The sequence below is a fragment of the Phocoena phocoena genome, chromosome 10 (assembly GCF_963924675.1).
Source record: "Phocoena phocoena chromosome 10, mPhoPho1.1, whole genome shotgun sequence".
Lineage (NCBI taxonomy): Eukaryota > Metazoa > Chordata > Mammalia > Artiodactyla > Phocoenidae > Phocoena > Phocoena phocoena.
The window spans coordinates 78,400,338-78,428,267 of record NC_089228.1 but is presented as its reverse complement, the minus strand read 5'-3'; the positions used below and the strand labels follow the sequence as shown (position 1 = coordinate 78,428,267).

Sequence of the window (27,930 nt, the reverse complement as noted above, 5' to 3'; positions counted from 1 at the left end):
TCACACGCGTGGGGCGCGTTGCCCTGCAAGGAAAGGAGACGATGGTTTTCAGTGCGGTTTCTCCCGGCCTTTGGCAATCAGAATACGTCTAATGCAAGCGGCCAGGCCCTCGGACAAAGGCGCAGGCTTCTGAGCTGGGAAGAGATGGAGTGTCTACACGCTCCCTGAGGTCTAGTTCCCGGCCTTTGCACTCCTGTCAACTCATCAATGGCTGAGCCCTCAACACCCAGAGGCCCCCAAAGAAGCTGACGTGGATGGGCTGGGGTCTGACATCAGCCATTGCTTGGGCCCTCCTGGTGGTCTGAAACCAGCTCCCTAACTCAGCCCCCCCATAAAAATGTCAGTGCAAAACTCAGCAGGTTCCTAAATCCAACCCTCTAACCTCCCTCCTCCCCAGGCCAAGGCCCATGGGGCAGCAGACCTGAGAGTCCCCGTGGGTCCTAACTGTAAATCCTGCAGAACAAACCTCTGGATCTTTATATTCAAGGGATGCTGCAAAGGTCCTAATGCCTACTTTGTTTAAAGAGATGCGTTCATGCACACTCTATTTAGAGACCTAGGTCATCCACTCCTTCGCCCCTGGGGATTTCCCACTGCTTTGGGGATGGTGGGAACAATGGGTTTCAGATCTTATTTCAAGATAATGCTCAGGTGAAGCCCAAGAAAGGAGCAGGGCTGCCAGAAGTGAGAGATATTAAATGTATGAAACTTTATCCACTGGGAATAGTCCCAGTGTATCCAGACAGTAACATTCAAAGCTGAAATACATCTCCTTTCACTTTGCATTATTTCACCATTATTGCCAAAAACAAGTGCACGTCTGGGAGGGGAAAAAACGCCTCATTCATAAAGCATCTTGTAAGAAAGCAATTGTTGCTGAAACACGGGAGCTTGCACCACCCCCTCCCCGCGACCACTCGACCACTAGCAAAGCTGCTGCTTTCCCCACAATCACCAAAGAGCCCAAGGAAATGGAATCCGCTTTAAAGGCAAGGGAATAATGTTAAAATATTGGGCTCCAAGAACACTTACTCCTCTCCCCTAAAATTCATTTAGCAGCTCCCCACTTCCCCGGAATTCTGTGTTGAGGTATCTGTTAGCAACTAGACTCAAAGCTGTTTCAATCTCTTATTGGCCACTTTCTAAATTATTCCCTTTGAGCTTCTTTAAAGAAGTGCACCTGCAGAATTCTGACACACAGGCTGTGATTAAAAAGGGATCGGAATTTTTTTTTTCTCTGTACCTTATAGATTGTGTAGGAAGCCCAAGTCCTCTTTGAAGAAGCTCATAAACCATGCGGGCAAAGCTTTGGAAAACAGAAGAGAATGAAATGGTACATACCCCTCCGAAGGAATTACATACTAATCAACGTATTCATATTGTGTTTGGGTTTTACTATTGTTCTTAAAATTGGTAGATGACACATATGATAACAAATGCAAGATGCTCTGTAGGCAGATGCTGGCAAGGCTGGGAACTAGTAACGTTTCGGAAAAGAACTGATGAGGAGTCTGAATCAACTTATTTGTCCGGATTTTCCTCGGCCGGGCCGCGGGAGCCTCTCCTCGGCCAGCCGGCCCGAGAGCTGCAGCCACCGCCTGCGTCCCTGCGGGCCTCCCGCCCAGCCCGCCCTCGCCCTCCCTAATTAAGCAAACGGCCCGGAGTTGGGCCCCCTTGAGTTAAGGACACAGGGCGGGGCGGGGGCGGGGTCACCAAGGGGACCACAACAGCGCACCAGAGGGCTAACCACACGCCTTTTCATCCCGGAAGATTCCCGTGACAGCCGGAGGGAGGGAGGGCAACGTAGAAAAAGGGTGGCTGGGAGAGGGGCGAGGTGAGATGGAAGGGCGGGGACTGCCAGAGAGTTTCCTAAAAATATATTAAAAATTTAAAAAGTTCGTGCGTCTCAGTCAACCAGCTCTCAAAGCACTGACACCGACACGGTTTCTCCGATTTTCTTCCAATAAGTTAGCGTTTTCTCACGTTTAGTCTTATGTTTATTTTCCAAAGGGAAAAAAATTCATGGTTTTCTTTTTATTATCAGTATTACTAAGCTCGAAAGAACCGAAGTGGAAAATCCGGACGGTTGTCTCCAAGTGTATCTTGAAATAGACACTGAGAACCGATACTGTTGCTCCGTGGTACGCCTTAAGTTTTTTTTTTTTTAAGTTATTTAGCTTTGTTTTTTTTTTTAACTTTGATTGTATGTGTATTCTACCTAATATAATTCTTCCAAAGCCAATCCAATATTTTTAGAGCTAAAATTAAATTTTTTTCTGTTTTCCTTTTGTATTTAAAACATTTTTCCTTTTTTTTTTTTTTTTTTTAATTTTTCATTTCCTGTGTTTCTCCTCCTTGTCGCCAGTTTTACTACCTGGGCCTTCCCCAGACGTGTGCCTGTTAGTGGTGGTGTTGTTCAAGAACATCTTGTCCATGCCTTTGAGCGCCTCGGTGAGATAGTTCTGCAGGGCCGTGAGCGCGGCGCAAATGGCGGGGGCGCCGAAGCCATGCGTGATGAGGCTGAAGTGCGTGAGGCAGCTCTGGATCCCTGGCTCCAGGATGGGGCTGGGCCGGCTGTTTCCGATCGGCGTCCGGTCCTGAGCCAGCAGATCCGTAAATTCTTTACAAAGTTGCCTGCAAAGGGGCGGGAGAGGAACAACAACAATAAGAAAGCAAAACAACAACAACAAAAAAAAAAACCACCCTCAGTGTCGTTGTCATTGACATTCTAAAGGAGACGCTCACAAGAGCCCAGGGGCGCCCAGTCACGGGAGAGCCGGAGAGCGAGGCTAATGTGGGCGATTCCGCTCTGTTTCCTTTCCCAGCGTTCTCCCTTCTAGAGCAGCTGGGACTGGAAGGAAAGCGGGGGTGGGGATTTTAGGCACCTCTTCCATCCCAAAGCCTGGCCTCTCCCCCCACCCCCCGCCCGTCTTTCCCCCTTCATTCCAGGACTGCATAAACCCCGCTTTGGGAAATGTGCTAGGCTTTAGCGTTTGATTTGCAATCTTCAGTAACTTTTAGCTCTTACCTGACAGTTCCTCTAAAAGCCCTTTCCCCCTCCTCTCCCCTGCCTCTCCAACCTCTTGGTGATCAGACTCAAAAAGCCGGGAAGGAGTTAGGGCCCTGGGCCACAAGGCCTGTCCCTGGCACAGAAGCAGATTGCTGGAGCCTTGCGTGGCCCAGGGCAATCAACTGTTTATTCCAGGAGAGAATGCCGATTCCATTCAAAGCAAAAAGCTGTTCACCTGCAGCATTTGAGAAGGGAAGTATTCCCACCACCACCACCCCTTTTCCCCTTCCTTTTAAAGTACAGGCTACCGAAGATCTTTGTACAACAATATTGTTGTCCATATAAAAGGATTCCCACATTGTTTAAATAAAACCTAAAGGTAGATGGTTAAGACTCCAGGGAGGGTAGATTTTTATGGTTGAAGGTTTTTATTTCAAGGCACTGACAATTTAGAGGAATCTCCCAGCCTTAGAAATCCTGCGTGCCTAACTATGGACTAAACTTATTTGAGAAATTTTTAATATAGGAGGTGGACAAAAGGATTTTAGCCCTGAAGGTCCAGTGGCTTGGTTCACCTTGTGGTCAGAAGTATGGCATCCCAAAGGTCATAGCCTTTCACAGGCTGGCAGACTTCTGCCAGCCTGCCTCCACCTGGTCTCCAGGGTGGTGAGAAAAGAAAAACTACAGAACGCCAATCACAGGCCTCCCTGGGATAGTCTGACACTTGGTGACACCTGGCCTGGCCAACAGGTGAATAGGGCAGATACCTGGAGGCCCACGTCAGTGACCCTGGGGCACCTTTTCCCAGGGGATTACTCCCAGGAGGAGAAATGGAATACCTCCTCCCCAGCCTGCAGCAGCCAGAAAAGGTGTTTGGTTTTAAGGCTGATGGGTAGAGGACACTACCAGGAATCCTCTCACTACTCGTTTCTCTGTTCAAAATGCATACATACATCCTCCCAACCAGGAAGAAACGGGTAACAGTTCTGACCTAAATAGGGCAGCTCTTAAGTCAGACATACCTCAGGATCATCTGTGGGGTTCAAAGACACACATCCAGGCCTCCACCCTCACTGATTCCCACTCAGGGAGCCTGGGGCTAGGTCCACAAATAATTACCTTGAAAATGCTCCCCAGCTGATTCTGATACTCCCCCCAGGTTAAGAAGTGCTGCTGGCCTTAAGAGAAGCCACAAGCACTCCTTAGGGAAACCACAGAGTTGTTTGTGGAATCCTGTCATCTAATTTAGCCACTTTAGTTTTATTTTTTCCCCAAAGTACCTTTACTCTTTTATAAAGCACCAACAGTTCCCCTGCCACTAGCCACCAGGGCAAGGGGTAAGAGGGCGATTTACTGATAAAGATCTATTATATCGCTAGCTGGTACATCAGAGGAAAGCCTTCTAAAAAGACGGTGGGTGCCAGGTTTTGATCGTTGGAAGAGATGGTTAAAGGCTTTCCTGAAGTTTGTACTCATTACCAAAGTGCCAAAAAGGAAATGCTGAACTGAGGAGAACAAATGCTTAGAGTCAAACATTTTAAATCTTCAAAGCCCAAACCAGGGTCTGTAAGCAATTAAAGTTCTGGGACATTAATATTTTTTGACCCTGCGGAAAGGGGCAATCAAATTCCAATCACGTCTCAAAAACATCTGGACAAATTTGAGCAAATGATTTTTCAGCCTTCCATATATTTCTTTAAATTACGCTGTCAACAGAACAAACCGCGTCCTCCAGCACTAAATAAATGAGCGCCGCTGTTTGGGCCGCGCCTGCGAGAGAAACGTGCGGGCGCACGCAGCGCCGCCCACTGCAGGCCTGAGCCGGCCATAAAACACCAGCAATATGACATCGAAGCCAAAGACAGGAGTAAATCAAATAAATAGAAAACCCACTGTAAAAGTTCAAATGAGCTCTAGACCTAAATTTAGCCAAAGATTTACTATTTTCCCCTCTAGAGTTGTAGTAAATTTTACGTCTGTGGAAGATGCCAAACAGCAACGTTGGAAAGAGAGTAATTAGAGCTGCGGGTAGAGATGGGTGAACGTGGGTGACATATAGACACCCTGAGCGAGCACGCGTGGCTGTGTGGATAAGACAGGGAGATGTGGACCCCACGGAGAAATATGCATCCAGGGATGCAGGAAATAACTGGAACAGGGACCCAACCGGAAAAGGTCTGCCTGCCATCCCCAGGGTTGGGGATGTGAATTGTAAAAAGCCTGGATTCGGATTAATAAAGCCATCCCTCTCAGAAACTAGGAAATAGAGAAAACACACAAATACGAAGTCCATAATCAACGCTGAGGGGTGGGTGCGGAGGGGGGCGGAGGGGGGAGGGTTCCCTAGCCAGCCATCCACGGGCTTTCCACCACTGAGCTGCTTCCCTGCCCCACCGAGGAAGTCTGCGCTGCCGCTCCCACCGCCTCCCCCCAAGCGAGGCGGCTCCGCAGGTTGGGAGTCTGGGATGAGGACCACGAGTCCAGGACACTCACTTGGTGGCCAGCAGCATATTCTTCCGGGAGTGCAGGTCACTGGGGTCCGTGTGCTGCCGGTTCAAATACTCAGAAACAGCTTTGGCAGGAAACTCCGTTTCGCAAATGTACCCAAAATCCCGAGCTAAGTGAACAGCCTCTCCTGAAAAGACAACCGCAGAGGAAATAATCAGCAGCCAGTCCCTGACCATCCCAAGGGCAGGAGGCGTTTCCTGGTCAATTCTGTTATTATTTACAAAAGAGGCCAACTGTTAAGGGTTAATAGCAAAGATGAGACAGATGCCCAAACTAAACATGGTTCTCAGACCGTAATTGACGTTGATGGAACAAACTTTGTTCCTGCCGCTCTTTCCAGCCTCTCCCTGATCATCCTTCCAGCCAAGTCCTAGCTAGACATCCCCTGAACAGCTTCAGGTCTCCCACACCCCAGGCTTTGTCTTAAGGGAAAGGTGGTCAGGCATTCAGGAACTACCTTACAATTGCACCTAGATAGACAGTGAGCTGGATAGTCAAGCCAGAGTCCCCCTTTCTTTTTTAAAGCATCTGTTACACCTGCTTTAAATAAAATTTAAAAGTCTTCCTATCTTTTGTATCTTCCTATAATAACTAATATATACAAATATAGATGCCTGTGTGTCTATGTCCACATATATTAAAGAATATGTAAATCGTATATGGATCCGTTTCTATCCAGCAATGAAATATTTAATCTCCTTGTCAGTTTCCTGCCAGTTAGGTTTCAGGTTTCTCCTCTTCAGAGGTTCCTGCCATCATTCTCTTACTTAAGGACTTTCTACTGCACAAAGGTGACACAGCAGCTATAGAAAACCTGGACAGCTGAAAGATTCCTTAACTTATGTGGAAGCCCCTTTCGAATAAAGCATTATTGCCCTTTAAAGCACAGCCTTTGGGGTTCAAGGGAAGATCCCGACATGAAAAAGAGATATGTTGAATTATCCCATAGCTATGTTATTTTAAGGAGCATGACTTACTTTTAATCATCATCAGCATAGTAACCAAAGACTTCAGGTAGAGTGCTTACAACAACTCATAACACTGAAAACTGCCAAATGAATATTGGCATTTCAGTGCGTTTTCCAGTTTCCTTCCTTTTCCGCCTAAATCCGTCTTGGGCTGAAATTACTTTGACTGCTTTTCAAAATGAAGATTGTGATATTAGCAATGCCTTAAAGGGCAAAAAGTAAAAACCCCAGGCTAAGAGTCAACCACTAATAAATGTGGTCCAGAAATTTAGTGACCGCTGTCCCTGGGGGTAAGTTTGGGCCAGGCAACTTTGCCTTAAAGATAGCAAAGTGCATTGCCTGTAAATGTGATGACTTTATGGTTGCTGCCTAAATATTCTAAGATCCCCTCCTCTAAAAACTAACTCCCCACAGGAGTGTCATAATATCATATCCATAAAAATAGAAGAAAAAACCAAGACCTACATGTTAGACTCTAGAGAAAATTCTACAACTTCCTCCATTAGGTCCATCTGGCTCTATTTCCTATCCCTTCCACATCCCACAGATTCAAATGCAGAGCCTCTTGTTCTAGACTGTGGAGAAGATCCTGTTTATTACATACCATAAATATCATCCGCAAGCCCGAAATGATGAGCAAATTAGAGTGTGCTTGTTATAAGTATGGGCCTTTAAATTCACAGCTGAAGATCATACGCGACTCCCCTCCATGTTTCCTCACTCCCCACCCCATCTTTTTCCTAGGTCACTGATCTTATAAAGCTGTATTTCAATAACAATAAGTCCCAGGTAATCAGCAGGAGATAGGGGCCCTGAGAGTGACACGAGTTTTAAAATAACCATTAGAGGTCATGAATGCAATAATAGTTTCATAAATCGACTGTGTTTTCTACTACTAACGACTCACAGGTAAAATCTGGGAAGGAGAAGGGGTATAGAATACATTGCTTCTTACAGAGTTACTGTTGCAGGAGTTCATACAGAGGGTGTTTCAGGCACCATGTCCTGCACCTGGCGGCAGAGACGACCCCTACACTGGCTTGGAGACTAGACCTGAGCACTCTCCAGAGCTCAGGGACCCTTGCATTGTCCCTTGGCCTCTGGACAATTGCCGCTCCCTCTAAGTAAAAGGACCTTTGAACTTCTCTCAAGCAATCGCTTGACATCCAACTCAAAAGGGCACAACAATTGCAATGATTTCCAGTTAATCATAAAACATGTAAAATGTCAGCCTTCAGCCGACAGTTAAGCTCCACCACTTCGTGAAATGGCCAAACGTCTTGCTTACCTTCCACCAGGGAGGTGAGTAACGTGACATTTGCTGCCTTGCGCCTGCCCGCGGGTAAATTCAAACCGATTTTTTCTAGCCTTTCTCGCAAAGATCTCCCCCCATTTTTCGATTTGGCTCTGAAATTGCAAGAATTAACATTCTGATTAACCTCAGAGTGTTCCTGAAACAAAGTTTAGACTTAGCAATCTAAAGCCCAGTGGAGCTTGAAGAGGTTTTAACTTGAGGTTAGCACTTTTTTTTTTTTTTCCTTTTGGTTATTTGCTGATAGTTTGCTGAGGTTTGCTTAATTTCTGCAATACAGAGCATAAAAAAAAAATTGAGTCGTTTACTTTTTTTATCTGGTGAGGAAAAAAAAAAAGATACCAGATGGGAATAATTAGGGTGTAGGTTGTCGGTCCAGAGAAGGTAGAAGTTGCACATTCACAAGCCCAGCTCTTTCCTTGTCATGGAGCCAGTGAGGTGAGCAGAAACCGGGCAAGTACAACCTTGCCAAAAAAAGGGAAAGAACTGTGTGGTCCAGAAAGGAGAAGGCTTGGCCTGAAACAGATGGGCTTTGAGAGGAAGAGGTCAAGAGTTGCTATAAAATGGAATTGGGTTAAAGGGGGAAGGACACTAATGACGATGGTCATAATAACACTAAAACTAGCATTAGAGAGAGTTTAGTTATGTGATAAGCACTTTATATTGATTATCTCACTTAATCGCATAGTAAGTTTCATACACCCACCATCAATGCCCAGGGGTGACTGAAAGAAACTTCCACATTGTGGGGCTCAAAGGACTCAGTTGAAAACTGAACTACAAAGTAGACCAGAGCAAAAGGACTCAAAGTGAGAAAAGTCTGTGGGTCACACCCTTACTGCTTCCCAACAACCCTCCTTTATGTGCTAAGGTCTGAGCAAAACTACAAGAAGTAAACAGTTACTCTGACCTCTCTTGCTGTACTGTTCACCCAGCCACTTTTAGGAAAGAAAGGGACTTTCAACCCCCTTGAAAAATTCATCTCATGCAATGTCACTTTCATATCAGGGACACTAACCAAAGGGTTCAGGCGTTAGCAGGGACTTTGGGGGAGGCGTTGAATCTTAAGATAAAAGCCACCTCCTTCCCCAGTTTCCACAAGGAGTCTATAAGATTGTCTTTCTCCAATATCGGGGAGCATATGAACGGCCCCAAGGAATAATCGTCAATACTTCTAAAGTGGTGTCACTGTTATTACTGGTGGTGGTACTGAAGAAAGGAAGTCACACCAGTCTAGAACAGAGCTTTACAAACTGCGGGGCACAATGCATTAGTGGGACTGGACAAACTTAGTCGGCCGCCAAGTGCACTTTCAAACAAAGTAGAGATCAGAGTACATTGCAGGTACGAAAGGGGTTGCTCCATGAAACTCCTGTTTTAGGTAAGTTTAGGTTGTGGGTCCCATTCAAGGTAGAGAATGCCCCGAAGGGTCCTGGGGATGGGAAGAGGGGCGCCAGGTGCCGGGCAGTGAAAGTGGAAGGTTCCCAGGCCCGCAAGGTGAGCGGAAGGGCGAGGCGGAGCGTGCGGGGGCGCGCGGAGCCCTTGGCGTCCGCAGCACGCACTTAGGGATCCGGTTGCTAGGCAACCGCGCAGTATAAAAAGTGGTTGATACGGGGGGTTACCTTCTGAGGACGCCGCCGAGGAGAGACGCATTGAGGCATTCGGGGGGCGACAGCCGTCTCTGAACTTCCCCCACAGTTACTTTGTATTTTGAAGTTGAACTGAGCAGAGACAAACGGCCAGGGACCGAGCAAAACACCTCACCGGTGTTGACAGACATGCCTCCCAGGAAGCCATCTTTATTCATCATCAGAGAAGTCACAGATTTGGGAGGAACCGGAACTAGAGAGGGAGAAAAAAAAAAAAAAAGCCATAAAGGTGACCGGGTTTCGATCCTGGTGACCGGCCGATAGAATGTGTCGCTGAGTGCGCGGGGGCGAGGCCACAGGGCAGGAGCCAAGCGGAAAGCTGCAGTAGGAAGTGTTTGTTCCCGTGGTTCTGCGGTGCGTTCAGAGCACTGTGTACAAACAAATGCAAAAGCCATCATTCCTCTGGAAACTTACCCCATGCGTGTGGACATGTGAGAGTCGCTTGCCACTGTCCCGCTCACTACACAAATCAAGAAAAACAAGCAACCCAGAGTTTGGATTGTGCTGTGAAACCTGGCAAATTCGATTCCATCACGTGCTGGCTGTGTGACCTTAAACATCTCACTAAACTTCTCTGAATCTTAGTGTCCTGATAATCACATTTGGTGCTGAAGCCTGAAGGTGATCACCCCTATCAATGATATAAAATAGTAATACCAATGGTCTTTATGGGAACCCTTCCCTTCTCTCCTATTGGACACAAATCTATGGTCATCACTGGCAAGGATCAGGAGGGTGGGCACCATCTGTCACCCTGCCCAAGAACAGCCAAGAAATAATACCATTAAACAGGGGAGTTGGGCCCCAAAGAGCTGCTCATTTCTCTACAGTGGATCCCATTCTTTCCAACATCCTAACAACAGATTCGTTTAGAAATGAACCCAAATGCTCCTCTCCAGTGAAAGCAATTCTGCGGTGACATGAATTTTGTTTACAAATTAATGTAAAGCACCGGCTGGTGATTGTTTGGAGCAGTTATGATTTACAACAGGTGCCCTGATCAATCAACCAATCACTCTAATTCATGTGAGCAGCGGTCTTGCCTTGCCCCAGTTGTTTCATTTCGGCAAGTAATTGATAACAAACCGCACTCAAGGTATGTTTTATGCGGAAGTTAATAAGAGCTGACAGCTGGTTGCCACTGCTACCCAGGCGCATTCAGTCTCTTCAGCCTGTATTTCTGTTTAATTGTGTTTCAGTGTCATCTGCACCTCAGGAAGAGGTGGGGCTTGATAGAACCAGAGGCTGGCAATGAGCTGGGAATGAGGAACAGTGAAAGGTCAGCCTCCCAGTTCCCTGACAGTCTCCTTCCCTTGGACTTCTACACTGCTGATGCCCGTTTTTCTTCTGCAGGCTCTAGAAGCCACTGGGCAGGCAACATCCCCTCCTGGCTTACCCTACACCTTAGCTACTTCCATTGGGATCTGAAGCCCCTCAAGCACTATTTGGTGATCACCAGTCCAGGGGATTTATGCAATGTTTCTGGCATGAAAAAGGATGCTTCCATTCCCCCTCTTTAATAAAGACTGTCTCATTCTATAACTCTAGTAAGAGAAAGATGCTCTTTCTACCATCTGGAGCCTAGAACCCCACACACCAAATAAGTTATATAACCTCCCTTGTCTAGAACAGACTAACCACCCTGAGGGTTCTTGAAACAGCTTATTCTCTCTACCACAGACCCTAGCACTCAGACCTCCATGATTATTTAGAGACTCCTAAAAGCCAGGTAGGTCCCAGATCTTTTATTCACTATGAATTGCATTTGGTCCTTTACAAACACCTGCAGAAAGGGCCTTCTGAGGAAAGTGGATGGGAAGACCGAAGCATTCCCTTTTTCTACTACTTAGTAGACATTTTGGGATTTCTGGATCTGTCTACAGAGTCTGTCTCAGGGCAGATGAATGATGTTAGGTACCAGAGTGAATCTTCTGCCCTGTCACGGTGGTGGTGGGGAGTTACAGAGGGGGCTTTCTTCTTTCTGATTCTCCTGATCATAGTCTCATCAGTGAAGTGCTTCTCATTTGAGAGTGAACCAATGCAAATTTGAAGTGTATTAATTAAATTTGAGTAAAATACGGATTTAAGTGACTTACTTAAAAAAACAGTGATTGGGGTGGGAACACCCTGCCATTTAATTATCTTGCATAATATCCACGTCTATTTTAATATGTCTTTTTTTTCACTGCAGTCCTGATTTCTATATTTCGGATTCATATTCAAGCACTCTAAGCAAATAATATATAATCATGGTAACCCTGGAAAAACTTTTCCGCAAAATATAGACAGCCCTTTGTAGTTTTAACATGGTATGAACTACAGAAATAAAATGTAGAAAAAAATCTCATCTTTGATATTCAGCAACATTTTAAAATGTAAATACTATTTAGAAAGAATATTTTAATGGCTTGCCCTACACCTTAGCACCGAGCTGAAAATAGTAAGTTCAGTTCCTATTTCCCAGACTGGATAACTGAGTATCTCCTGAGAACTGGAATTCTACCTGCTTTTCACAGTCCCAGGTGCCAAATCTCCTGAAAACCTAGGTCTATAGAGACATTCTATAACCTGCCCTCTAATTTCACTATTGTTAATTGCCTGATTTACCAGACAAGAGCAATTTCCTCTGGGGAATGTATATCGCTCCCTCCCCAGGGCTGTACGTTTTTGCATATACATTATCACCTAAACATCACCCGCCCAGTCAGCTCCCTCAGCACTCTGCTGTCTAGGGAGAGGGGGAAGAGGAGGGTGGCGTTGTTTTTTCCCCTCAAAGACCAAGACTATTAGAGCACAGGTGCTTCAGGTTGTATTTCTATTTTCTAATTTAAGTATCAATCTTGTTTGCACCCTCTACTCTCCCGTCCTCAGGTTCTAAACCTCTCTCCCACCTGGGCCTTTGCACTGGTCCCCTAAACCAGACTCTACGTATTTCTTATCCCTGCGCTTTTCTAAGTCCATCCTACTGTTAGCATCTACCTTCCCCACCACTGTCACACATGCTTTCCTCAGCTGATTAACCCCATATTTTATCCTCTTTGTCTTTTCCCTTCTGCTTTCCTCCAGCTTATCAATAAACCCAGGGAGCAACAGGGCCCGGTTGATTTGTTAGTAATTATGAGTGCACTGCCCTGCTCACGGAACCCAGAGATGACTAAGATAGGTTTAAAGCGACAGCAGGAAATGGTAAGGAAATGGAGCATAGCAAAACTCAGCGTGAAGCTTTCAGTTTTTTACATGTTTACAATTTTCTGTGCATACATTAAAACTGAGAGGTTTTTTTTTCTTCTTCAGTTCTCAGTTGGATAGCATGGCCAACTTCTGGACGTTAACACCTCCCAAATTTGCTCCCCTCTCTTTAAACTTGCATTATATGGGAGGAAAAGACAAAAAGCTTTAAAAAACGATTAAAAATTTCATTACAAGGACTGGAGTTTTATTTAAGAGAGAGGAAGGAAAACTGGAGAAAATCTTATTCATTAGTGGACTCTATAGAGCCCAAGTGTTAATAAGTTAGCTCTTCATCTTTACTCTTTAAACTTAAGTATGAAATCACAGCTTTGAGATCTTTGTGTTTGACTGGAGGCAGGTCCTCTGTGGGTCTGACCTGCTGGTGGAAGAGAAGGAAGAAATGAACCCATCTAATAGATTGAAGCATAAGTCCCTCTGTAATGTACCTGGACTTAGATGTGGAAACTACACCAGGAAGCCACAAGAGGTAGAGCATTGCTTGAAATAATTACTTCTTACCAGCAGATCACCGCTTTCCTCATACTTGCATTGTTTCTCATCTACCTGTTGGCTAAATGTTATTCCACGTGTATATAAAAGCATGGGTATAAATGTGAGCAATGAAATCCTGGAAAGAGAAATAAAAGGATTCCCACAGAGAAAGCTGGAACTTAAAAAAAAACAAACAAAAAACGTCCAGTGTTGGCATCCTTTAGGGGCAAAGCCTAAGAGGCTGAGTTAGGTCCCATCACTTACTCGGTGTGTGGGACCTTGAGAAAATCATTTGTCTTCTCTCTGTCTCAGTTTCCACACTGGGGGGTGGGGATGGGAGTTGGAGAAGAGTGTCTAACCTTTCCAGCTTTGAAATTCTATGAACTCTGATTACTCCCTGGGTGGCTGGAAACGTCGCTGAGAGTCTCTAGTTGAATAAATACCAGTTGGGATCCAAGTCAGCTCTGGAAATGTGAACCTCTCCATTTCAGAGGAAACTCATACCCTTCTCAAAGGCTCCAACAGATTCTGGGAGCTTTTACCTCCTAGGTCAGAAGGAGGAATCCCAACAGAACCCCTTGTAATTGAAATTGGCAATTTCCATATCTCCCCCCATCTAGAGAAAATCCACACCAATCAAAGTGTTTATGTGGGGAAGGGGCCAGACTAACAGGGAAAAAAGTGGGAGAGAACAGGAGGTTGGACTGAAACTAACCAAACAAGATATCCCCAAGACCAGTGAAAATGCCCCACAGTCACAACATTTGGACCTTGGACTCCAGCCACTCTGGCCTTTCCAAGAAATCCCAGCATCTTTTCTGCTACCCAAGGTGTCAAGCCGATTGCATATTGGCCTCTAATTGCACCAAAAACTTTTTCTGAAAGCCTAGGTGAGCCTCCTTTAGGTTAGGCTGTAGGATGGTGGCAGTGATCATTTACGTGAGCTGGGCACCACCCTGTCCCCTCCCAGCCCAGATTCCTAATCTTAATGGAACTGAGAGTTAAGAATGATTTTTTAATGTCTCGTTGGATTTTTAGACTGTTAATGCACCGAATCCTTCTCATTATTACTTTATTGATTGCTCATGGACCAGCCCCCTTCAAATCGTATTAACCACCCTCTGCCGGTTTAGATTAGGAGAGTTTAAAAAGCACCTTTCATTACTCCCCCCACTCCTGCCATGGAGTTGAGACTCACTGGCTTAATGGGAGCTCTAATGGGGCAGCTAAGAGGAGAGGGGCCCCCGTCCCTGCCGACTGCATTAATAGCTCAAAGGGGGCCAATACAGAAAATTAGCCGTAAACGCGCTCTGGAGATCTTCAAATGAAAGAGCCATTTATCACGCTGGCTACCTTTCACTCCACTCGTTTGCTCTCTCTACTGGGAACAACTCATTTCCTCTTAACTAAATTACTTCAGAAATGTCAGCTAAGCCCAGATAGCAAACATAACGAGAGAGCTCACCTACAATCTATGGGGTGATATCAACACGGGTGGAAATTGGACTGGTTAAGTTTTAGGAGGGAGACCTTCCATAATTAGAAAGAGAGACACACACACAGAGACATATATCCTTTATGTCTAAGTCTTCCGCCTTCAATACATCACACAGAAGCAGAGACACCTAAACCTGGGCCAGTTGCTGCCTTTTTTATTAATAAGGTAGAATTTTTTAAATCTCTCTAAAAGCCCATTAGAAAACAAAGCAACCTAGTCCCTTGCCAGTTGTTGAAATTTAGTTCAGGAAACGTTCTCACCTCCTCTTTTATGAAATTAATCTCTGGGAGTCATCCCTCATAAAGGTGGCGGAGGGGCAAAGACGGGAGACCAGAGGGCAGGGAAGGAGCTAATGAACCCATAACCTTATTTTAAGTGATTCACAGTGATCTAGAAAAGTAAATCAACCACTTATTCCTCTTTTGCCCATGGCTCTCTAAAGATAAAAATATATTAGTATATTTTCATCATGTAATAAAGCAAATACCTGAAATACTAAATAATAGAATTGACCTCACACTTTATATTCATACCACACTCCCTAAATCAATAAAATGACTGGGGTGCCACTTAGATACTTCAAGCTGCACATTTTTAAAAAAGATTCTGGAGGCCATAAAAAGTACTCTGAGTTTCCAGAACAGAACCAGTGACAGTCAGCATTCTCCTCTTCTTATTCCTGGAGATACCCATATACATACGTATTCACATTTCACTGACAAACACATACAAGCCCTGAAACCAAAGCATCCCACATCTAAGAATATTTTCAGCTCCATTTTGTTAGGTAAGCTAAGTTCCAAATATTTTTATTGGCCTGGCTGTTAAGAACATTTCTGATTGGTCATCAGTTGGGCATGCCCTACAGCCAGCCCCAATGCTGTTTCTAGGATACAGAACCCCGAGCTAAGGGGTTCTAGCTTTCCGTGAAAAGGGATGGAAACTAAAACAGAAAAGAAACCAAGAAAGCCAATGAAGAAGCGCCTCTCCTCCTCCCCATACCCACCTCCCATCAACCAGCAATTAACCAGAAGAGAAGACCCAGGAGGAAATGGTGAAAGTGAGCTGTCAGCACAGTTGCAAATCAAAGCATGAGCCTGAGTGTCCCAGCAAACCCAACCCCTGGCATTAAAAACCCAAACGATACTATCTAAAGAAGAGCAGAAGAGATGTTTGGAGCAACACTTAAAATAGTTTTGCCCCAAACCCTAGTAGTCTTCTTGGCGATATTACGTTCCAAAGCCAAATGGCATCATTTCAGGGACAGCTTCCGCCTCCCACCTCCCACCTCTCAAAGCGACTTTTTCTGCTTTTGTGAGAGAAGAAAATTGAGAACACCTCACCCTGTTTGGAATCCTTCACAACCCTCCTATGCTACCGGCTTGATTCTGCATTACTTTCTGAAACATCTTTTTCTCTTTTAATTGTTTCTGTGAACGTCCTCTGGCTCAAATGAATCAGAAGTGACTGCAGCTAGGGATTTTTGACACCAAACAGAAGGACAGGCCTTCTCCAGCATCGATAAGAAAGGGTTACAGTAGTTAAAATTGTAGCTCCAAATACCAGTTCTTGTGATAATTAAAGATTGCACTGTTTACACATTCAAACTCCTAAATTTGTGGCATGTGAGTGACATTGGGACCTTTCGGCAGGCAGCCATCCTAATCGCCAGGCATTCTCTCTGTGACTGTCAGAGAAGAGGGGGGAAAAAATTAAGCAGCTGCAATACGCCTGAAATGAGTTATTGTAATTACATTTAATTAGTTTAATTAGTTAATTATTTTGCTTACAGCTGTACAAGAGACTGCAAACATTTGTTAATATCACATGCCCTTTAACAGTATGGGGTGATTCCACAGTCACACTAAATCGTGAATGCATATGTAAGAAGATTGAGAAATGTGCAGAGCTCCGCTCAGCTTCTCAGGAAGAGCATATTTAGCAACACATTTGGCACAATTTTAAAAAATCTGAAGAAACAACTCATAAAACACAGAGAACTGGGAACAAAATTACCACCCCAAAAATCAAATACAAAGGCCAAGACAGAAGGAGCTACCCCTAATGGCATAGGGTTTAGCTCAACAAACTCCAGTTATCAATGAAATAATTATAGCATATTTTTGAAAGCAGTGTCTCCCAGCCAGTTCCATACGTGATGGTAGTTCAATTATTTACAATGTATCCAGAATTGCTAGCGAAGGTACTGTGAGAAAAATGGCAATAGTTTCTGTTCCTCTGTCTCTCTCATCCGGTTTTCTCCCTGCGGTCCCCCACCCCCATTCCTTCTTCCCAACAGGCATTTTCATCCAGATAGTCGCTGTGCTATGATTGTGAACAAACATTTGTGTCTTATAAAATAATGAAATCCTTCAAAGTGAAAACTCATCATAAAGACATGAACGCAGAGGAAACTTTTCTTACTTTGCGGGGGGAAGAATCCATACCTTTTTTTATGACAGACTGGTCCAATAGATTCATGCCGCTGTTATTGGCATCTTCAACTGACTGTGAATATAAAAACATCACTATTCAAATCGACTGGATATTAAAGAATCACACTCATAAATCATGTCATTCCAAACTGGAGTTGCTGTTATTTCCATTTATATTAATTCACAAAGGGAGGTTTTATTATTATCATTATTACCTCCAAATGGACACAGAAATGAAATACACCCAAATTATAAATTCTTCCAATGGAAGAAGAGGAAAAAGGAAACTGTGAGAGACATCTGGGATGCAGGATTGGTTTAGTTATTACGTTAAACATAGATATTACATAGACACATAAACTTTTATATTATTTGCTCTTATGAGTTGTGAAAATCTGGCAGCACTGAAAGATTTTCACCAATATTAGTCAGAGCAGTTTCTGTTTTCTATGCTATCCCAGTGCATCTTAACCCCAGAGTCATTTTACAAATACATAATAGTTTACGTTATAGGATTTTAATTAAAGTCTGAGCAATTTGGAATGGAATGTGAACAGCAACACATAGGAACACGTCTGCAGGCTGTCAGGACCGCACACCCACTGCAGTTCACACACATCCCTGTGCTGGGTGAGCTTCCTGCTGCAGGACAATCGCTTGGGGGGACCTGCACAATCTGCTCCCCTCCCAACCCTGCCACCTCTGCTACCCAGCAAGAAGCACACCTGTTAGAAAGGCAGTGACTACAGACACACCAACACACACACACACACACACACACACACACACACACACACGGAGGATCTCCCAGTCAGCACCTGGGTAATGGCAAAGAACATTCACCTTCCTTGCCATTTTCATCCCAGAGAAGGAAAGTTTCGACCCTAGTTGTTGGCTGCATTTCAGAGGGGACATAGCTGTTAGAATGATATTCTTACTGTCAGGATGCACCAGAACAGGGTTCTAGCCGTGCATCCCAGGGCACCCAAAGGCAGTGGATTCCCTCCCCCTACTCCCAAGAGAAAAATCAATGCTAGGCCTTTCTGCCACGTACAGCTGCTTTCCTTGATCCTTAGACACCTACGTTTGGACTAATCTGTCACCCACTCTACAGAGGAGTAAAAAGCAAAGGGCTTGTAAGGGGGGTTGTGTTTAGACAGCACTTCCCACCCACTCAAGCTGCGTCCCCAGACAGGGCGTGTGTTCATCACAAGGAAGAGACTGTGTACCCCAAACAAGCTGCACATTAGAAACGAGATGATCTAATCATGGAGGGGTCATGTTCATTTGTTTCTTTTCGTTTTTCATAGCCACTCTTCTGTTCTCAGAGAGATGGGGGAAATTGTTATTCTCCGTAAGGCCCATTTTCCATGTCGCAACATGCCATCTCCAACTTAAGAAATAGTAACAACGCTTAAAAAAAAAAAGGAAAAATGCTTCATGTAACTTGTTCGGAACTCCCAGCAGACCCCACCATGCACACGGGTGCGCACACAGACGATTCACGCCTTTTGTGCTCACGTGTCTACAGTGGCGACGTGTCCACGCGGAACAGAAATATTCGCCTGTGTCTGTGGGTGGGCAGACCCGCGATCTCACAGGCCCCGGACCGTGAGCGCCCACACCTCACCCTCACGTCGGTACGTAAATATGTATATACGCCCCATCAGCGACGTGGGGTAGTTGTGGTAGTTAATGAGAAGGCTCTTGTCTGATTTTCTATCTAATTACGGACGCCTGCTGGGTTTTTGTACAGGATACTCACGCAGCATGCCGGCGCTTAATCGTCACAGGGAGGATCGTAAAGATTTAATTAGGACTGAGTGCGGAAGCTCAGAAAAACGACTCCGACTCGTAATTACTAGACTTCTTTAGTTAAAAGTGATACCAGGGGTTGCTTTAAGACACTAGGGTGTGTTTGAGTGTGTGTGTGTGTGTGTGTAAGGGCTTTGACTTAACATCCTTATATGTTTACACTCTGAGGTAGTAAAGGTGATGAGAGGTTAGAGAGCAAAGATCGGAAGAAGGAAAGAGGTGTTCACAGCAACTAAACAAGCTCCAAACTAGGTGTCACCTCACGCTCTCTTTCTTTCTGATGCTGTTTTTCTGACTTTTAAACACTGCCCCCCTCCCCACGTGCGCGCTCACACACACACACACAATGGGTAGAATGTAGCATACCCAGAACCCAAGCAGCGATTTGCTGGCTTAATAGCCCCTGTGAGTAAATTGAAATAAAGATTGACAGGGTTTTATAGTTTCATTTAAAAAATTATTAGAAGCATTTGGTTAATTAGCTCTCCTCATTTGCTTCTCTCACGGTCGGGGCGGTGGCCCCGCGCGTGTGTCTGGGTCACACAACATCTCCACTCAGCCCTAGGCCAGGTGAGCACCGCTGGGTGTGAGGGGCCCCCGGCCCGGCAGCGCCCTGGGATCTGCCTGATCCGCGGCTGGATTGGGGAGGAGGATCCAGCACACACAACAGGCCCTTGAGATGGAACGAGTGACTGGGGTCCAGGCTGAGGCACCCCTGGTCCCTTTTACAGACAGGTGGGGCGCAACCCACGCATCCCGTAGCTGCAGGAAACGCGAAACGCCGAAACCGCCATCAGCTCCTGCAACTTCAGCCGCCGTCCCCCACCGCGTTCCAGATTCCTAAGTCAGAAGTGGATCCTCCGAGACTGGACGGAGGAGGCAGAGCCTCTGGATTCGAGGGTCTGGTCCTAGGTCCATCTCTTCCCCTGTCTTTCTTTGTCACCTGCCCCGTGTCACGTCAACCACACCCCGGCCTCAGGACGCCTGTCATCACGGCGGAGACAGAGATCGCCCCAGCCCCTGTAGTTCCCCTCCTGGGACGGGCGCAGAGTGTATCCCCCGCTACCCCTTGCAGTGAGGGTCGATCCGAGAAAGTCCCGAGGGCCTCCCCACCTCGCCAGGCGACCTGCTGGGATGCATCTGGGGAGGAACGGGGAGAGGTGGGGTGGGCGGGGAGCAGCGAGGGCCCTGGGCCTGCGCCGTCTCTGCTCTGGGCTCTGTTCACCTCCCGGGTCTAAGCTCCGGCCACAACTCAGACAAGGGTGCTCTCCCAAATGCACACCGACCTGGCCCTGTTTTTCTCTGGCCCCTTGCATTTGACCAAACACTCCAAACCTCTCACAATTCTCTCTTTCAAAAAACAAAAAACTAAAACCAAAGAAATCTGTTCCCTCTTTGGGCGCAATCCTTGGGTTCCGTCGCCTAAACCACTAGGCCTGCCCAGTGCAGTGACACGGCCAGTGCAGCATTGCCAACAGCAATGCTGATGAGTTGATCCACTTTCATTATCTAGCACTTTGAACCGTACCCAGAAAGGTTAATTTAAAAACTTTTCCCCCCAGACATATATTACCCCAATGCATTAAAAAAACCCCACGATTAAAGATTTCCTTTCTCATATAATATTCTGAAATCAGCATTATCTCCAGACAGGGACAGTTAAGCTCGCCTAAATCAACAAAACTGCCATTCTTATGACTATGGGTAAATCCAGCCACAACTCAGGTGATTCTGTCATTTTTGGAAATATTAAATAACTGAATTTCCTTTAAAGCAGTAAGCCATCATAGACTACACACAGACAGCATTTAATTCTGTCCCCACATTTTAACTGTTCAAAATACATTTTCTTCAGCAAGGTAGAGAGGAAGGACTCATGCACCCTTTCCCTTTCCCTTTCCCATATTGTTTTCCTTTTCTTCAGAGGTATGTCCATAATGATGCATAATATATACAACCATGCCAATGAGACCGAAGGATCCATTGAATACCTTTCAACCATATTTATCTTTTCTGGAGACTATTTAAATTAGGGAGGAAAAGGAGACCTGCTCAGAATCACCCAGAGAGTTTTTATAAATCATTTCTTTGATGTTCCTTTGTTTAGTTTAACCAAGTATTCTCCACCAGATCAGGCTCCATTGTGTAGATTGCAGATGGGATAGTGAGTGGGTGGGGGAGTGTTTGGAGCCTTTTAAGAAACAAACATATGATGCCTCTTCAACTGGGGTGGTGACACTGGGGAGAGGGTATTAGTGGAAAGGAGGACTGGAGAGGGATGTGGAGAACATTGCTCCACAGTCGCTTAATGGTCCAAAGGGGGAAAAGAATCTCCAAAATCATGTGTCCTCATGAATTCCCAAACAGAATTATGACTTTCTGGGTCTCTCCTCACAAATCTTCCATTTCTCAGATAATGACCCTGGAACTCAGTTATCTTGGAAAAGGGTTCAACAGCTTATGGGACATTCAAAGTAAGACCTGGCTTGGACACAATAGCACATGTTTTTCTTCCACTGTGCGTTGTCATGCTCAACAAAGTCTTTGCAAATCCAGCAAGAACCTCTATAGAGGTCCCTGCACCTCCATGCTGTAGCTTCAGGCAGTCAGGACTCCACCTGCCATGTCAGGGGGCCCAGGCCCACTACTGGGCATGCAGAGCGGGTGGGTTGGGGAGGGCACCCAGCTTGCTCGCACGAAGCGCAAGAGAACAGGAAGGAGTCGCATAGCTAAGGCAAGACAAAAACATCTAGCCTTGATTCTGATGATCCTAAACTAGCCAAACACACATATATTTTTCTTCTTCATTCTTTCATTTCTAGTGCTTCTGGCTTTCATCATCAGACCTCCAGAAATCGCCACTAGAGAGCCATACACGTATACACACAGTTACGTACGTGGTGTCCAGCTGGTGCTGTTCTAAAGATGAATACTTCCTCCCCCAAAGGAGACACAGCTGTCCCTCCCCGCCTGTCCCCCCACCCGGGGCATTTGTTATTTGTTTACTGTGTGTTTGTTTGTGTGCCGTTACCTGGACATCTTCCATCCCGGGGTGGCCGAGACCGTGCAGCGAGAGGCTGTCACCCATGCCCGCGTCCAGGCCGTGGTGTGCTGAGTGCAGGAGCACGTCTGGCCGGCGGACTGAGTGGTAGTCCCTCCGGGGGTCGAGGCCCGAGAGCTGGGGCAGGGCGGCCCGAGGCTGGGGCAGGAGAGAGCCGGCTTCTGAACCCACTTCTTGCCGCTGTCGTTGCCCCCAGGGGTGCTGCTGGGGCTGGTGCAGGGGGTTCAGGGAGTAGGGGTCGTTGACGTGGGAGTAGGGGTCCTGGCTCTGGTGGTAGGGGAGCGGCTGGTAGGGGGGCGGGAAGTAGGGTGGCTGGAAATCTGACGACGGCGTGTGGGACAGCGGCGGAGCGCTGGAGTAAGGTCCTTGGGACACCGAGCCCAGCTGGGAGAGCCGTGAGCTGTGACTCGGGACGCCATCGTGCCTGTCCTGGGAGCGGAGAGGAGAAAGAGAGAGAGAGAGAAGGGGAGGAAAAAATACAATCGACAAATGGAGAAGCCCGCCTACGGCATCTTCTTCTTCCCGAGATAGGGGACGCAAGAGTCTGAAACTTAGACTCCCAAGCTGACTCAGAGGGTACATGATTTCAGCAATTCCAAATGCGAGGCTTTGGGGGAAAAGGGGGAGAATCACCCACTTAACCAACATCTAAGCCCTCTGTTGGGGTGCAAAACCGGCAAAAGGGGTGAGGGTAAAGTAACAGTGTGTATGGGGGGAGATTCTCAATTCCCTAATGAAAAATTCAGGAGTCTGACATAGGGTATTTGCTTTTCTGGGTGTTTTAAACTATTTTTTCCTAACTCTTCCAGAGGCCCAAAGCATGACCAATAAAACTTCATTCTATTGGCTTTGCTGTTACTCTTCCTAACCCAGCCGGCTGACCAGGAGCTCCCCACACGACTTGGTCGTTCCAGGAGACCCAGGAATCTGCCTGATCTGAGTTTCCAGTCCCCCCTCCCTCCCCAAGAGGAATTAAATAATTTATGTAGTGTTTGATTGAAATGGATCTCATTCAAAATCATATCCTGAGTCCCTGTTAAAGTTGAACTGTGGTTCACAGGAGTTTTTCTAAGGTTGCTTTTCTAAATATATCTATTGCTGTCCTACTCCAGGGAGTGAAGATGAAGGACCTGGGGTTGGGAGGGGGAGAAAAAAAAAAAAAGAACAAATAAAGGCCCAGACAACTTAGCGCTGGTCCTAAGTGGAGTGTTAAACTCAGTGAAAAGGGAGGGGGGAGAGGTGTGTGTGTGTGTGTGTGTGTGTGTGTGTGTGTGTGTGAGTTTCTCCCTCTCCTCTGTGGAAATGTCATGGTATAGTCCCCATGGTTCTTTTTGGAGAAATAGTCACCTAAATTTCCAAACTGCAATGGCAAATAAAAAGTTTTTCTGTTCGGCCTCCCCCCTCTCCCCAGTTGACTCATGGAGCTCAGACGAACACACAATGCAGAGAAGCAGCTGCAGCCTCGTCCAATTATGGTGCTAAATTACCAAGCCAAAGGCGCTCGAAGGAAGACAGAGACGAGAGAGTAAGACGCACACACAAGAGACAGACAGAGAGACAGTAAGAGGAGGGAGCATGCAATTCTGGTACAACGTGAATCCAGACTCACCATGGACGAATAGGTGTGCACTAACATCTGGAAAAAAAAGCCTGGTTACTGCTCAAAATCAAACAATGATTTTAAAAAAAAAATCAAGGAGTCCAGCAGAGAAACGAGCTGGACACAGGAGCCGAGCTTGAGGTGTTTCCAGGACAAGCCATCAAAAAAAAAAAAAATTTTACCCCCCCACCAAACGAGATTGGCGTCGCCTGTCACACACACACAGAGCTGTTCATCGGTCTCTTGCTGTTTTTTTGGCTTTTTTCTTCTGCGGTTCTTCGGGGCTCCAGAAGCAGTCCTCTTCCGCCCGAAGCTGGGCTGAGACTGCTCGGCCGCCCCTTCCTCCCTCCGCTTGCCTACACCTCCTCATAATAATTGATATTCATGACTATTAATATTACACGAGTACTTTAAAGGGAGAATGGAGGACAAATGGAGCGTGAAGCAGCAGCGGGCGCAGAGCTCCCTACTATTGTAAATGACGTTCATTCAGTGGAGAATTACTAGATGTAATCAGACGAGGGGGCTGGCGAAGGCAGACCGGGGAAAAAGTTTAGCAGGAAAGAGGCAGAACTTCAATTAACTGAGCCGGGGACGCGCGTAAAGCAGCCCCTGCTCCCCTGGACCAGGCGGTGAGGGAGAGAGCATCGCTGGGGGCTTGTGCAGAACGTAGGTGTCCTGGTTCCTGGAGAGGGACTTTCCTACTGGGAAGAATGGATCGCCCTAGGTGCTTCCCGTGCAGATTAAAAAACAAAATAAAAAGGCGTTGCCTCCTCCTTCGGAGGGGACAGCAAAGTAAACCGGTGGGCCCGGTTGTTTACAGTGACGTTTGCAGACTTTCACGCATACTGGAGATTATGCTTATTTATTAAAGGATAGAGGCGAGATGGGGGCTTTCCATCCCTCCCTCGTGCAGCCTTTCCCTCTTTAGTGCTCCTGCAGTCTGTGATTTTTTTTTACTTCAATTTAAAATATATGCAGTCAATCTTCAAGTACACTAAACTTATCCTTTCCAGGCAAAGCCAGGGGCAACAGAAAACCTTTTTGGATGTTTCAGGAACCCGTTCAACTGGCCTAACTGCCATTTCTGTTAAAGTTCAACCTTTCTCCCGACTTAAATAGGCTCCTTCCACCGGGCTGCGGGTTCTATATTTTTTGAGCAGAAAAATTAGTTAGATAGGAATACCTGCAGTATTTCTCTCTCTCTCTCTCTCTCTCTCTCTCTCTCTCTCTCTCTCTCTGTGTGTGTGTGTGTGTGTGTGTGTCTTCTCTCTCCCTTCCCCTTTATTCTGCCCTCTTTCCCTCTTCCACTCCACCCCTCCCTCTTCCTCCCTCCCTCCCTCCCTCCCTGCTTTCTTCTCTCCCTCCCTCCTTTCCCATTTAGCCAGTCTACCTTCCAGACTCTTAGAACGAGTTTTATCCTGCTTACTTTTCGGAACCCAGTGAAGTCCCTCTCTGTATACCCTGAGCTATTTACACCGTGGCCCCTTCCCCGCCCGTGCCAAGCCCACTTCGGGCGCTCACATTCTTTAGGACAGTTCGAGCTCCTTCGACTAGACCATTATCCCGCCTGTTAAAGAAGGAAGAGGAGGCCGAACAGAAACAAACCCCACCAGGCGGAGGCGCGGCTCTTCGTTACAGTCAATACACAACCACAAAGAGGAAAGGAAAGCCCCAATCATCATTCCGCAGAAAGACGAATCTCTTCTCTCCCTCTCATCTCTCTCTCTCTCTCTCTCTTTCTCTCTCTCTCTCTCTCTCTCTCTCCCCACACACAAACACACACACACACACACACACACACACACACGCGCGCACACGCACACACACCCCAAAATCAGGATTCGGGGCTGGGCAGAGCTGGGAGGCTCCAAGCGCGGGCGCCGGGCGCTGCTTGCGAAACGCAACCGGGCAGCGGCGGGGCGCGCGCGGGCTCCGCGGAGCCGCAGTCTGGGTCGCGGGGCTGGGCCGGCGGCGTCGGGAGGAGCCCGTTTCTAGCGTCCGCAAGGCGGCTCCCCGCCCGGCTTTCAGGAGTCGTCCCGGAGCCGGCGGGATGGCGTGTCCCCCGCGGGGTGGGGATCCTCTTTGCGTCCCATCGCGACCGCCTCGTCCGACCGAGCGCTTCCCGCGCCGATCGCCCGAGACTTGGCTTCTCGTCCTCCTCCCCTCTCCGCCTTCCCCTCCTTCCGACCTCCGACTACTGCCCGCTCGCCAGCTTCTACCTTCCCCGTCCCTTACTCCTCTGCCCCTTTCTCTTCGCCTTCCGCCAAGTTTTTCTTTCCCATTTCCCTCCCTCGACGTCTCCTCGGAATCTTCGCTTCCCCGCTTCCCCTCACGCCTAATTCGGGGACTCCCAGGCTGGTGAGCTCGGAGCGAAGTTCCGCGGTCCTGGGCCGCCGTCCTCTCTCCTCCCGGCAGCCCGGCCCACGCGCAGCCCCGCCGCCCCACCGCTCCGTCGGCGCCCGAGACCCGAGCGCACGGCCGCGGCGCCCCGCCCGCGGGGAGGCAGGCTCCCGCCTGGCTTCGGGCAGCATCTCCACCCGAGTCTCCCTGGCCTCAACGGTAAAGAACGGTGCGCACTCAACCCGGGCAGAAATTTTCGTTAAAAATGCGAAGACATGGGGTGGTTTGGACGCCCCGACTCTCAAAGAAGCAAAACACGAGAAAAAAAGAAAATTTAAAAATTGTCTGCTCCGGCTCCTTGGCTTGTGCTGTCTCTGCATCCATCTATCCATCTGTCCGTCTATCCGTCGACCTCCCTCCTTCTATATTTTCGTCCTGTACTGGGATCCGTTGGTTATCGATTTCAAAAATGTTATTGAAAATAAAAATTAAAAGCTCGAATCTGTTACGAAGTAGTCTTGAAAACCTAATTCTCTCCCACACTCAAAACGTGGAGAGCCTCTGCCTTTATCAGTCTCTATTTTCTCTGCCCACATTCACTAGCACCACTGTTCCCCATCAGATCCTAAAGGGGGGGGGGCGACGAAGAAAGAAAAATAAAATAACAAAAAAAAGAGAAATCCCCTAAGTTAAAGTAGTCAGATTTCCACCTTAAAGTCCTTTTTCAGAATAGCGAAGTTTCCCCAAGCCAGCTTTTCCAAAAGTTGGAGAAAGCTGAGAAAACCAACCGGAAACCTACGAGCAAATAGCTTAAAAATATAGATGAGTTGGGGGTGTCAAGAAGCTCAAATTCTCTATCTGCAAAGCTCTAAGATGCAACCGGGGGTGTCGGCTCACCTCATAGATATCTTCGTACTTGACATTCTCCACGAGCTTCCAGAGCATGATGGCAGCCGGGTCTCTAGGAGGTGAGTGCATTCATGTGAGGAGCAGATGTCTGGCTTCTCAGGACTCCGCTGTCTGTAATGATCCATCTATAATTGGAAATGGGGGATACACACCAAATCCGACGCTCCTCTCCCATCGCAACTTATATCTGTTGTCTCAAACAATAGGCTGGAGAAGTAAGCCTCAGCTGAGAGAAAAACATTATTACACGCACAGGAGTTAGATGCAACCCACAGACATATATATTATAAAAATCATAAACATGTATTTATACCCAGACACCCACATTTAGTTATATAAGCACCCCTGGGTCACACAGAGCCTACAGACTCTAAACATGCATTTAAAGGAGAGAGAGTCGGTCAGTGTGATTAATATAAATATAGACATTTAAAAACCTCTATATTGAAAATGATGAATCATTGTAGCCACTGACTAAAGTCTTTACAGTTCATAAGGAGAAACCAGGGTGCCAACAGTCCCCCATTTTCTATGTAGATTTTTAAAGGGGGACCATTACTGAGATTTTTAAACACAAAAGCTCCTCTTCTTGTTTGTTCAGCAGGAGGGTTTTGAAAGCTGGATTTGGGGATTTTAAGGGTGATCTCTCTGTGTTGATGGCTACACAACTTTTTCTTTTTTTTCACTGTACCTTAGTCACTGTAGAACAAAAAACCCGGCTCACCACAGTGACCATTTCTCATATTTTCCGGTCATTCTGCCCAACAAATTTGAAACCTTAAACACTGTATGAAGCACCTCAGTCTGTACTGCTTATCGTTTAAGGGTTGTTTGTTCGTCTGTATTTTCAATGGATTTCATGTGCCATTCTTTTCTTGGCTGAAGTCTCCATTTTATGAAGGTTTTTTTCTTTTCTTCTTTTTTCAGATGTAGGGAGCAACATACGTGCACAACAACACAATATTAATTTCAAGCCTTCTTTGCAGAGACATGGGACATTTTATATCTGCATCTGCTGTCTAACTTTTAAGTGATTTTAATCATGGAGAGTCAAGAAATGGTCACCTGAACCTCTGGAAGGTTTAAGCAGAATGTTTTT

The 27,930-nt window shown here is 46.6% G+C and overlaps 1 protein-coding gene across 3 annotated transcripts; it reads right to left on the bottom strand.

Moving 5' to 3' along the window:
• On the bottom strand, window positions 1-27,453 carry TFAP2B (transcription factor AP-2 beta). 3 transcript variants are annotated; one of them, XM_065886422.1, is made up of 8 exons: window positions 26,820-26,900; window positions 21,950-22,408; window positions 17,116-17,176; window positions 9,421-9,640; window positions 7,775-7,893; window positions 5,504-5,645; window positions 2,375-2,634; window positions 1-23 (listed from the first exon to the last, which is right to left on the bottom strand). In XM_065886422.1, exons 1-8 carry the CDS (start codon window positions 26,898-26,900, stop codon window positions 1-3), a joined length of 1,365 nt encoding a protein of 454 aa, XP_065742494.1. The 3 variants fall into 3 exon arrangements, with proteins under 3 accessions (XP_065742494.1, XP_065742493.1, XP_065742495.1); XM_065886421.1 differs by lacking the exon at window positions 1-23 and adding an exon at window positions 27,303-27,453 and having other exon boundaries at window positions 2,309-2,634; window positions 26,820-27,057; XM_065886423.1 differs by lacking the exons at window positions 1-23; window positions 26,820-26,900 and adding an exon at window positions 23,589-24,058 and having other exon boundaries at window positions 2,330-2,634.
• Window positions 27,454-27,930: the final 477 nt, after the last annotated feature.